This window comes from Oncorhynchus mykiss, chromosome 27 (assembly GCF_013265735.2).
Source record: "Oncorhynchus mykiss isolate Arlee chromosome 27, USDA_OmykA_1.1, whole genome shotgun sequence".
NCBI classification, from domain to species: domain Eukaryota; kingdom Metazoa; phylum Chordata; class Actinopteri; order Salmoniformes; family Salmonidae; genus Oncorhynchus; species Oncorhynchus mykiss.
This window is the reverse complement of record NC_048591.1, coordinates 29,823,039-29,835,607: the sequence shown is the minus strand read 5'-3', so window position 1 is coordinate 29,835,607 and position 12,569 is coordinate 29,823,039. Positions and strand designations below refer to the sequence as shown.

At 41.6% G+C, this 12,569-nt stretch overlaps 1 protein-coding gene across 1 annotated transcript; it reads right to left on the bottom strand.

The window, feature by feature from the left end:
- Window positions 1-1,715: 1,715 nt before the first annotated feature.
- serpine2 (serpin peptidase inhibitor, clade E (nexin, plasminogen activator inhibitor type 1), member 2) lies at window positions 1,716-8,608 on the bottom strand. The gene is made up of 9 exons (XM_021588340.2): window positions 8,283-8,608; window positions 5,892-6,176; window positions 5,283-5,510; window positions 4,857-5,054; window positions 3,918-4,116; window positions 3,190-3,287; window positions 2,730-2,816; window positions 2,511-2,594; window positions 1,716-2,263 (listed from the first exon to the last, which is right to left on the bottom strand). The coding sequence occupies exons 2-9, from the start codon at window positions 6,151-6,153 to the stop codon at window positions 2,226-2,228; spliced, it is 1,194 nt and encodes a 397-aa protein (XP_021444015.1). The 5' UTR covers window positions 6,154-6,176; window positions 8,283-8,608; the 3' UTR covers window positions 1,716-2,225.
- Window positions 8,609-12,569: the final 3,961 nt, after the last annotated feature.

Genomic DNA, 12,569 nt, shown 5'->3' with positions numbered 1-12,569 from the left:
CCACCTACTGTGCGGTATTGTGTGGTTGATCAAGTTACATTTTGTGATACAAAAACAAAAAGGGAAAAATGCACCACCAACTAGCCTTACATCTATATACCACTATTACATACCACCAACTAGCCTTACATCTATATACCACTATTACATACCACCAACTAACCCTACACCTACATACCACTTTTGCATACCACCAACTAACCTATATACCACTACATTTAAAAAAAGAAATCACCACCCCCATGCCAATACCTTGACCCTAAGTAATCCTTCACCAGGCCGACTGCTTGGGAGGACAGGACTCTTTTGTTCAACACACCTTGTCACTCTTCTGCAGTAAAACCTAGTACACCCAAGTACTTATCTGCAACTGCCACCAAAACATCTATTTTCTGTGATTTACATTCCATTTCTGCGGGACAGTTGATAATCATGGCAATGAATGCTAAGAAACCTTACTGAAGCACACATTTGTATCACTCTGTATTGCCCTAGGCCTACTGCTCACCTGTGACTCATCATCCTTTTCTCTCTTCACTGCCTCAGCATACAACACCTCCTGTTCTACGCTGACCCTGGCAACTACAACCTATATCTCTTCTGATCCTCAGCAACATGGGCTCCCCCACAATTGAGACACCGTTTTTTCCACCGATAGTACACAATCCTTTGTAACACGCCCTCCTGCACACTTCTCACATCTTGGAATCTCCATCTACATGACCATAAGCTTGGCATTTGAAACACCTTAGTGGGTTTGGCACAAAAGCTTTCACGAGATAACTGATTTTATCAGGTAAAAACTCTGCTTCCAAACTCAAAAGGACAGACAGTGTCTTCTCAGTTTCACCACACTCGCCACGGGGCCTGTGTCGCACCAAACGGCAGGCGTAAAACAGACATAGGGAAAAAAATATATTTCAGTTGCTCCACCTCAACACCACCGCAGTAATCACTCCTTTCAAAGGCAGCCTGTCTGGAGAGCAAAGCAAGTCACACATCTTGTCCCTAGGTGCGTGACACTTGGATGACTTCACCACACCTACCACCACAGGTCATTAATTCTCACTCTCATCAGGTTCCATTTCTGAGCCATCAGACAGCAGAATATATTTTGTACTTCAACACACATCTTCCCACTGCACTGTTTTTCTCCTTCCTCGTTTTCCATAACCATGTCTATCCATTCACCACGCTCATGCCGTGCCTTCATCCGCTGTACTGCTTGCAGAACACACACACAAATAGCCTTTCTTCAATACCCACCTTTTCCTTAGCCCAATTTACTAGTCTGCCTTTTTCTAACCTCTCCATGCTCACAAAACTGTACCTCACATGTGCTTTGTCGGTGGGAGGCAAGGACACTCCTCCATTCACCTACTAACTAAATGACACTCTCCTCGACCACTCACCAACTTGAGTTGTTTCCAGGTCACAGAGGAGAGAGAGGATGGAGGACGGTCTTTTTCCCAAATGAGAATCTCCCCTGGTCGACTTGCACATCCAAAGGTACTTTTCCCTAATAGAAGGTATCCTTTACATATAACTTTATAAATACATTAATTTACTTTATGGAATGTTTTGTATATTTGATTGATACAAGAGAAAGGATGTTTATTTAAGCACACCCCTCAATTTTTTAAAGTACCAACTCATCCACCTCAATAACAGATGGTAATTGTTACATTCCATTTGGAGAAAAAAAAACTAAGTACAAGAGTACTCAAACAGAGTTTAATGCAGATGATTGACATATCAAAACATGGGTTTGAGTGGCTAAATGAATTCAGTGACTTGGAGTGTAACTTTATAATCTGAAACTGAACATGTAAAACCACCAATAACTTTAATTCAAACTGAAATGTACCTCATATAATATACACGTTTGACATTCAGGGTCACATAAAAAAAAAAAGGTAGCAAGTACTCTAGAAAGTATACAAAGGATAATTAAAACACTATGGAAATGTCTCATTGGCAGAACACTATATTATGGATCATAGAAAAAGTCAAATCAAATGCAAACATTTAAAACAAATAGCATCATAATATGTCCATATTGTACACAAATCTCCAGATGGCAAAAATACAAGTCTGAGTGTGTTTGTGTGTGTATGGGTGTGTTTGCATGTGAGCAAGGAAGTGTGTGCTGTGTATATTAATGCATTATTCTGAAGCTCAGAAGGCACATTCCAGGGAAAGGGACATCTGCAGGCAGAAAAAGCTCAAGGCTGATTTACCTGGCCCATGAAGAGGATCGTACCTGAGGACCAAAGAAACAACAAGTAATTATACAGCAAATAGAAGGAAATGAACATATCATGCATGTCAACAACAAAGAAAACCAAAGACAGAATATGACCTGACCTTCCCGATGTCGTTTCAATTACACAACTGCTAGATAAACAACTAATGATCTTTGCCAAAGAGGATGTCAGTCTTTTGAAATGATTAGAGTACATTCTAAAAGTTACAGAAAAAATGAGAGCCAGACAGACAGCACGCTGTACCTGTTGGGTTGTGCCGGATGAGGAAGAGGAAGGGTCGGTCTACGATGACCCAAGGTGGAGAAGACCTGGCCATTAAGATGGCAGCTGGAGGAAAAGGATAAATACAAATCAAAACATGTCTTCAACCTGCCTTATCTTTAATATTCAGAGAGAGTATCCACACAGATGCCAAACTCAATTCAATACAAACACAAAATGACTAAACCAACAAACACTCACTCGTGGCAGCAGCTGCTTTGGTTCCATCCTCATTGACCTCTATCTTAGCTTTCTGTAGCGCTTTAGATACATACACAGGCTTTGTACCTGAGGGAAAAATTAGATGACAAAATATTCAAGTGCTGTAAAGTTCCATTGATAAAAACAATGTTCCACTGGGTGGCACTAGACAACAACTCTGCACACGTTAATTCTGGTCCATAATATCAGAAAGCCTGCAGAAGTCATTAGAGGAAAATAACATCTTATGCTTCTTCACCACTTCACACCGGACAGCTAGACATGAATCATGGCTATTTGGAGCTCTCATCGCAGTAAACAGTCAACAATGTTTTCATATATTAGCACCAGTCATCATTGTGTCAAGCCAGACTGAGACCAATGGTTGGTTGATACACTGTCAGAAAGAAGACCTTACAGTTCTATGTGATTTTTTATGTATGAGCCCAGTGCCACTCACTGAGGTGTCTGAAGTCAGCTTTGCCCTCATCAAATATGTCTGTTATCCCCAGGGCTGAGAGGGAGGCTCGCAGGTCCACTTCGGCTTCAGCAGTAAACCTACACACACAGGCCAATGATGTAATGACCATTTCATTCACCAATTAGTGAAGACTTTTCATACACATAACAAATAGCACAAATGTTGAAGCTAGGAGTGTTAGCAGGTGTGTTATTTGCTGATAGGAAGTGCTTCCTGGCCACAGGGCTCCCGAGTGGTGCAGTGGTCTAAGGCACTATATTGCAGTGCTCGAGGTGTCACTACAGACCCTGGTTCGATCCCGGGCTGTATCACAACCGGCCGTGATCGGGAGTCCCAAAGGGCGGCACACAATTGGCCCAGCATAGTCCGGCTTAGAGGAGGGTTTGGCCGGGGTAGGCCATTATTGTAAAAAATAATTTGTTCTTAACTGACTTGCCTAGTTAAATAAAGGTTAATTAAATATTATTAAAATAAGAGTCAGGAGTGGGTGTGTCTTGTCTTTTACCCGTCCCTGCAACAATACTTGGAAGTTACTTGGTCATTGGGGTGCAACATTACAGACATGCTTCTCTGTCATGTAGTGGGCAATAATGTCAGCTCTATACAATATATTTTTACTTGCAATGTGTCCAGGACATTGTGTCCTACTGAACAGAATCCTGGGTAAGGGTTTTTGAACCAGTGAGTGGGTTGTGTTTGGGTCTTACTTAGGCAGCAGCAGGCGGACCTTCCTCTGGTGCAACAGCTTGGTCCAGCTCTGTATCGTGGCTGTGCTGATGTGAGCAATGACATCACCTAGGGGCGTGTCCTCCTCCGATGGCAGGGCGATCAGCATGCTTATGCTGTTGCCATGATACGGTAGCTCAATGACCTTATAATTCAGCCCCTGGGGTGTGCTCGCCAGACCTAGGAGATAAGGGGTCAGGAGTATCCATACCGTAGGCTAAGAAGTGTTTATTGGTCTATCTGAAATTCTGACAATATTCAACACCCTTATGAGGATACTATATCTCTCCTCTATAGTGACATGAATATTGTATGTCAAAGAGTTTAGTCAAGTTTGGCTTTAGTTGCATAATGAGAAGGATGACGTTTGTTGGTTCCCAGGACAATCTGTGGTAGGGATGTGGTCCGCAAGACAAACAAGCCAAAACCACAGTGATACCAATCCAACAACATGTACAATCATGCTGTAAAACAGTCATAAAACATGTCATCGAAGCTGAACTCCATATGTAGTCATAAAGCAACAATATGGTTCCCATTATACTCATATCAACCCACAGAAAAGTGATTTAACCTGTCAATTATGTCTGAGAAATATGTTTGCCAAATGTGTTCCTCTATAGTATTTACCCTGTAAATGGAGGTTGAAATATGACTCCCAAAAGCAATGCTTAATTCACGAGGCTTTCACAATTTATTTACAGAAATAAACTAGGCATGTCAGGGAAATAATCCCAGACAGTCCAGAGTAGCTATTCTGTCCTGAAACTGTAAGGCATGGATAAATACCCCACTCGACTACTCTTAGGCCAACATGACAAACTCTATCCATGTCACTTAACAGGCTAAACTACAGCCATGATGGAATTATGTGGTCTAAGGGTTCAGAGTGGTGTCTTAGGTTTCAGAGCAGAACTCACCAATGTTGAAGACCGACAGCTGGGACATCATAGGGACTTTGTATGCATTGCCGTCTCCCGCATTGAAGGTTCTTATCTTGGTGTTCTCCAGCTGAAAGCGGGACTTCCACAGTCCTTTAAAGTAGATGGCGTTGACGGCCACCAGGCGGGTCAGAGCGCCGTCCAACATGTCTGCCTTGACCAGAGTGGGGATGTGGCCTGTAAATTAGAACACAGCAGTCAGGAAAATGTATGATTCCAACACAAATTACACACTGACCAAAATAAACAATGAATTGAATAGGACAAGTTAGTTACCCCCATTTAATGTAAAATTACCACAAGACCTAGTGAAATGAATGTAGCCTAATTACATACCATTAGAGATATATGGTAATGTTTAAATTGACTGTCCTACAGTAAGCTTGTCTCCAGTTGGAGTCTCACCTTTGGTCTGGTTGTTGACCCAGTCATTGATGGTGGCTGCAGCCACCTGGGTGTCAGTGAAGTCCAAGGTCCGACTCTCACACTGGAAGTTGGCCCTGCTGGAAGACATGAAGGCCTCCTCCATAGGGAAGCCCTGCTGGGAGAACATAGCGTTGGCGATAGTTACGATGTCCTGGTTGGACTTGGCTGTCAGCGTCTTGTGGAGCTTCCTCAACATCTTATAAGGGCCTGGAAAGAAGAGTTGGACAATTTCAATGAGATATTTGGGGATTTTCTGAAAACTGTCGTTCCTCGGGGTAGGAGTATGACTGGAAGGCATGTCCTTCAAGTCATCATGTTGTTACTCTGGGTAGCGCAATGACTGGAAGTCTACAAGTACAGTAGCATATGCTAGCGTACCTGTAGACTTCCAGTCATTGTGCTAATACTAGTTAGCATTGGCTCGCAAAACTACCTTTTAACTTCCTTCATATTGCAAGGAGACATAAAAATGGTATCCATGAGTTCATCTGACTCTGTGTAAGAAGAAAAGTGGCTTAATTGGCAGAATCCATTTAATGAGAGACACTGGATGAGGCTATGAAAGGACTAGTATTGAGGGAGTCTAACCATTCTTCTTGTAACGGAGTGCTGTGAGGAGCTGCCTGCGGGTCTCTCCATGGGTGCCTGGCAGCAGCATGCCCAAGATGGAGGCCACGCCGTGGGGGGAAAGCACCACGTTCTCCTGGGGTCTGGAGCGGGCCACCTGCAGGAAGACCTGGAGCCCCAGGTCGGAGCCCCGTTCGCCATAGGAGGGGGCCTGGGAGAGCACCCCCCGGTGGCCACACAGGGTCACCAGCACACACAGGCACAGTAACGAGGGGAGGCCCATCTCAGGTCTCAGGTCTCACACACCTGGAAGAGGAGAGAGTGTCATGGAAGTCATTTGTACGTAGGATTATGATTCAACGTAGTTCACCACAATCCAAACAGAGAGAACAGTCTTGCATGGTCTTGTTCCTTATGGTTTTGACAGGCGCTGAAAGGTCTTGTACCCCTATGACACTGGCCTTAGTATCGCCATTGTCAAGTGAAGTGTTAGTCATGCCGTCTAAACATGACTAATGGATACTGTCAGCACCCAAAACCAGTAACAAGTAGTGCACTAATGACCTTGTTATATGCACCTCATTGCCAGTCTTTCTATAGTTCATGTTGGGTCTTGTTATTGGCATCTCATTGCCAGTCTTTCTATAGTTCATATTGGGTCTTGTTATTGGCACCTCACTGCCAGTCTTTCTATAGTTCATGTTGGGTCTTGTTATTGGCATCTCATTGCCAGTCTTTCTATAGTTCATATTGGGTCTTGTTATTGGCATCTCATTGCCAGTCTTTCTATAGTTCATGTTGGGTCTTGTTATTGGCACCTCATTGCCAGTCTTTCTATAGTTCATGTTGGGTCTTGTTATTGGCATCTCATTGCCAGTCTTTCTATAGTTCATGTTGGGTCTTATTGGCATCTCATTGCCAGTCTTTCCATAGTTAATGTTCGGTCTTGTTATTGGCACATCATTGCCAGTCTTTCTAAAGTTCATGTTCGGTCTTGTTATTGGCACCTCATTGCCAGTCTTTCTAAAGTTCATGTTGGGTCTTGTTATTGGCATCTCATTGCCAGTCTTTCTATAGTTCATATTGGGTCTTGTTATTGGCACATCATTGCCCATCTTTCTATAGTTCATGTTAATAAGTCTTACAGCAATTTTTAGAAGACTGCAACAGCTCTAGCATCCTTCCTGTGGAAATACTGGCTTTATGCAACAGCTTGCAATAAAACCCAGACAACCATTGTCTAAGTACAGATTGAAAAACAGACGGGTGAATTATATTAATAAAAATATTCAATAATATAAGTAAGGAGTTTGTCTCTACATACATATGGCCTATATCAATGTATTTTTATTTAACTAGGCAAGTCAGTTAAGAACAAATTCTTATTTACAATGACGGCCTTCACCAGCCAAACCCAGACAACACTGGTCCAATTGTGCACCGCCCTGTGGGACTCCCAATCACGGCCAGTTGTGATACAGCCTGGATTCAAACCTGGGTGTCTGTAGTGACACCTCAAGCACTGAGATGCAGTGCCTTAGGGCTCCCGAGTGTGGCAGCGGTCTATCAAGCCAATCATTGGAATTCTCTGACATTCCTTGGGATGTTTAATCCTCATCACAGTTACTTTGTTGTGAAACTGTTCGTAAAAGCAAAATCACTGAGAACAGTAGGCTACTCACTGAGATACAGAACAAGATAACCCAATACCAAGCCCAATCTTGACCAGGAACTATCAACAACACTCAGTCATAGCCTCCTGCAGCCGAGGTATTTAAGGTTGGTGACAACCCACCCGCCTCTTCCCTACAAGTTAATTAAACAAACTCCAGTTCAGACATGTACAGACAGACTGTAAACAGAGCTCCTTCAGAGCTGTGTGTGTGTTGGCTGGTAAAATGTAGGCTAAAGCCTGCCCTACTGTAGGCTATTCATAAAAAAATTGTTGCAAAAGTGAAGGATGCCAGTCTGGAAATTTGAATAAATAAATTAGTTGACAAGCAGCAAACTAAATCACCTTGACATCTACTTTGAGCAACACTATCCATGGATTGAAAAAATAAAAAAAATCAACAGCAGTATAATTCTGCATTTCAGTTCTGGAAATGTGGTAGGCTTTGCTAACAGTACACATTTAACCGTAAAGTCGAGACAAATGAGAATATGACCCAGGTGTTGACCAATGATGATCATTGTTTACAAAGTAGCTAATTAGAATAGATCCACTTTGAAGCGACGCACTTGAAAATGAATATTCTCCCTCTCTGGCTGGCAACAATGTAGCTTCACATCACTCATCTCTCGAACTGTACATACGAAGTAGGCTAGCCTGATACATAGTAACATTTCCATATCATACATACATTTTTAAACTGTATATCGCGTCTCCATGTGGAGATAACCGATCCTTACCTGAATAGTTTGGATGTAAATAGTCCAAAAACGTTATTTGAGCATAAAACAGTTCCGGTTGGTAACGCAATATGAATACGACACCAGCCTCTCTCGAGTTACCAGTAGAGTGAACAGTCAGGCACAACGTCTCCGTCGATGTTTGTCCCAAAGGTAAAGGTGCTGTCTGACACTCAAGATTATAATATGGAGGGTTTTACTGAGTTGAACTCCGCCCTCCCGACAGTCAAATTCGAATCGGAGAACGGTTGTTGAGAGAAGAAAAAATAACACATAAAGTGACAACTTGCAAGTGTATAGTAGGGTACTGTAAACAGGAAGTGACAACGAACATGTTAACGAACATGAGAGCGCCAAACTATTGTCCTTGATAGTTCACGGTTAAAAATAACTGTTTTATAACTGCTAGCCTACCATTTGGGATTCAAAATTGTTCATTTAATTTAGCTTTGTGCATGTGATATGTGTCCTATTTTAAACATTTGCTTAATTTCGTTTACTCATTTTTATTAACCTGATATTATGTTGTGGGTCAATTTGACCCATTTCCACGTTTGAATTGTCTAAAACACTAGTTAATCTATCTTTTTCTACATTAAATTAAATTACTTTTACTCATTTAGGGTCATGAACCTAACTTCAAAATGTGGACACACTGATATGTTTTGGAATGTCTATTTCTATTTTGTATACAAACCTTATGCTGTGGGTCATTTTGACCCGGGGGGCTTTCATGTGTATAGATATTTGCACAGATCAACAAAAAAAAACAAGTGTCTTTGATGTATTTTGTTTTGACTGTTTTTGGTTGCACTTTTATAATTATATTTGGGTGAAAAGGAGCTTTCCCAAGCTTCTCCTTCTCAGTGTGAGAGCAGCAGATCTCTGACACTCCAAAATGAGCTCCAAACAGAAAATACTTGTTTGGGAGAAAGGAAATATGTTTAACAAATAGTTCTTAAATATAGAGTTTTTTTTTAATCAAACGTCCTTGTATTTCTTATTTCTGAAACGTCTGACAAGACAAAATAAAGTTGAGTGTGTTTAAACTGTGTGGGTCAATTTCACCATACCACAATGGATGTAATTGTTTTGCAGCAAAGCACAAGGGTTAATGTACAGACAAGGGAGTGGCTCACCCCGCAATGATATTTCATACCCAGAAGAGAAAGTGTTTGTAACATAAAGTTATAAGTAGCCTACTCAAACTCCACCTCTCCAACACTCACTATGGAGACATTTTAAGACAGCTTGTATTGTAAGTCAGTTTCCCCCAGTGGCCCCTGTATGGGTCCCCCAACTGTTGGCAGGACAAAAGGACCACCTGGTGCCTCTGTTTACCTGTGTGCACCCCACCCCCCCCAAACACACACACACATATACAGGAGGGGCCAAGCCCTGGCTTAGTTACACCGACTCTGCCATACTAAAAATACAGGATTTTTTAAAGAGTTAGTGGATGGCGTGTTGAGTTACATGAGATTAATTAAGAGTAAGAGTGAAGGTGCACAGTGGCGATTTTGGCATGTAAATCTTAGAGAGGGGGGGGGGGGGGGGGGGGTGAAAAACGGTGCCCACAAACTTTTAGGGTCTACATAAAGCTGTCCCAACACCTTACCACTGCTACACCTGGCCTTGTCTGGTAGCAAAACAGTTCATTCAGCCTCATTTACTGCCTTTATTTTTTAAAAAGCTGATATTGCTGACTTGCTTAAACAAATCTGGTTTCTACTGACAATTGAGATGTACAAACTATGGCATAAGGGGACGACAAGCAGATAAGAGGCAATCTGTCATTTCGATAAAGACATTAATGAGCGAGCTAGGACGGATGTTGTCAATATAACTATTTGCTCAGCGCCTTTGAAATGTACAGCGACAGAATTCAGAACATGGGCCGTTCTTACATTGTTCTCCCTGTACACCAAGTCAGAACCGTAGGATAAATTAAGGGGGCATATAAGCAGACAATGAAAGCTCTTACAAAATTCAATTTTAATTTGATTTATTTAACCTTTATTTAACTAGGCATGTCAGTTAAGAACAAATTCTTATTTATAATGACGCCCTAGGAACAGTGGGTTAACTTCCTTGTTCAGGGGTAGAATGACAGATTTTTACCTTGTCAGCTCGGGGATTCGATCTAGCAACCTTTCGGTTACTGGCCCAACTCTCGATGATTGCATTTCTCTAAAACAGGTTATAGGCTACATGTGCACCACCAACTCAGAACAGTAGGTGAAATTAAGAGGGGAAAATATACCAAATTATTAGGGTGAGGCACGTGGGCTACTAACAGCTTACTACACAACACTTAGTATTACTTTCTTAGCTACAGTATACATATCTCCCTGCCATATTACATAATTTATGCTGCGGCATACAATACATTTTCGCCCTCACCTTGTTGTGCTGTGCTCACTTGAACAGGAAGGTGGCGCAGTGGTCCTTCGTGGGCAAATTTTGTCATCAAACTTTATCATCAAAGTCTGACATTCTCTTGATTTATGGTGATTTGAAGACAACTGGGAACTCTGAAAAAAACAATGTTGAATCATGATGACGTCAGTGATCTTCAGGTCGTGGCTCTTGAAAGAGGCCCGAGTTCCAGATGTACAGTTCCGAGTTGGAGGACCACTCAAAACGCATTTTCCCAGTCGGAGCTCGTTTTTCCCCAGTTCCCAGTTGTCTGAAACTCACTAAAGTCAGATTTCGCAGTTCCAAGTTAACAGTTGTTTTGAGCTTGGCACAAATCATGCTTCATTGACAGCATGGCCAATGTTGAATGTTTATCATTTTAACCTTGGAAAAGAGACCCTTAATCCCAGACTTGGGACCACACAGCCACTCCACTGAATAGCAGGCTAGTGATTGCTTTGCAATGCTTGCAGTTAGCCACTGATTCCTTCCAAACCACTCATTGTTGAATTTGCGATTTCCAACTTGTTGTGTAGTTCATGTCCAATGGCCAATGAGCACAGATATGTTTTATCTATAATTTATCTTCATATGACAAGGATTAATAAGTATATGCCAGTAGATTGTCAACTTGATTCATGATGATGACTGCTAGCTAAGATTTTAAAAGTATGATGTTGTCATGATCAGTCCAATCAAAGCTACTGTAGTGATTTTATCTGCGGCCAATGACATTGAGCCTTCTTGGATGGGCACTTCTAATGTAACTCTATGGCAGCGTGTATGTGGATATGTAAGCATGTCCAACTCTTAAGGCTGCTAAAACTAGAAGCAGAGCAGATCCTGCCTGCAGACTGCAGTCATTTACACAAATAACATGTGCTCTATTGTAGGCTATATCTACAGGAGATATTGGAGCCATCTCTGCCCTTCCCCGTAATAGACCCTTACTCTATATCTAGAGGAGATATTGGAGCCCTTGCTATCCTTCCCTTTAATAGACCGCGCAGACAGAGCCTTTGCTCCTCTGCCCAGGTTGGAACCTATAACCGTTGCGTACATTTCACATAACATTTCTGAGTGCACCATTTCTGAAAAGTCTGCGCACGCACACAAATATTGTATAAACTTGGCGAAAACAATACATTTCTCGTTATAAATAAGACCTGTCATAAAACTGCGCGTGTGAACGAGCATTAAACCCCTGCCTGGAAAACACCCTCCGTATACCTTTTATGGCGCCAATAACGCTCTTTATTTGCAGTATAATTTTAAAACGATTTGAATTAGGCCAAGGCAGTTTCTTAAAGAGCAATGGCTATTTTGATCCCATTTCTGTAGAGGTGTGCGCAGAATGTTTTGATATTTTGTAGTGACTCTTTCAAACTAAACAAGCATGCTACCAACAGTATATAGCGAGTACCTGTCCATGCATTCAGAAAGATTGATTGTATATTCGAAACAATTTAAAAGTAGGATAAACGCAGCCCACACTATGCAAAAGACTGAATTGTTGTTCAATATTTAGTTCAATCGATTATTCGGTTTCTATGTCCTGCCTTGGTATAGGCTCTGAGATTAAATAGACAATTATGTCCCACTCTTATCGCACAGCAATACTGTGTATTCTACCCATACGTTCAAATATTTTACATAAACTACCACTGTGTTGGGAGGATGTTTTAATCTTTAGCAGTAATTTATGATGTATCTGGAAAAGGATTTGTGTCAGTTTCTACATGATTAAACAATGGCACATTGTTGACCTGTCAGCAGGACGTTTGAATTCAACAATATTTTGCATCAACTTTTCCCCTAACCTAAATATGATGGACTGCCCATGAATTCTGAAACATTGTAAAGAAAATA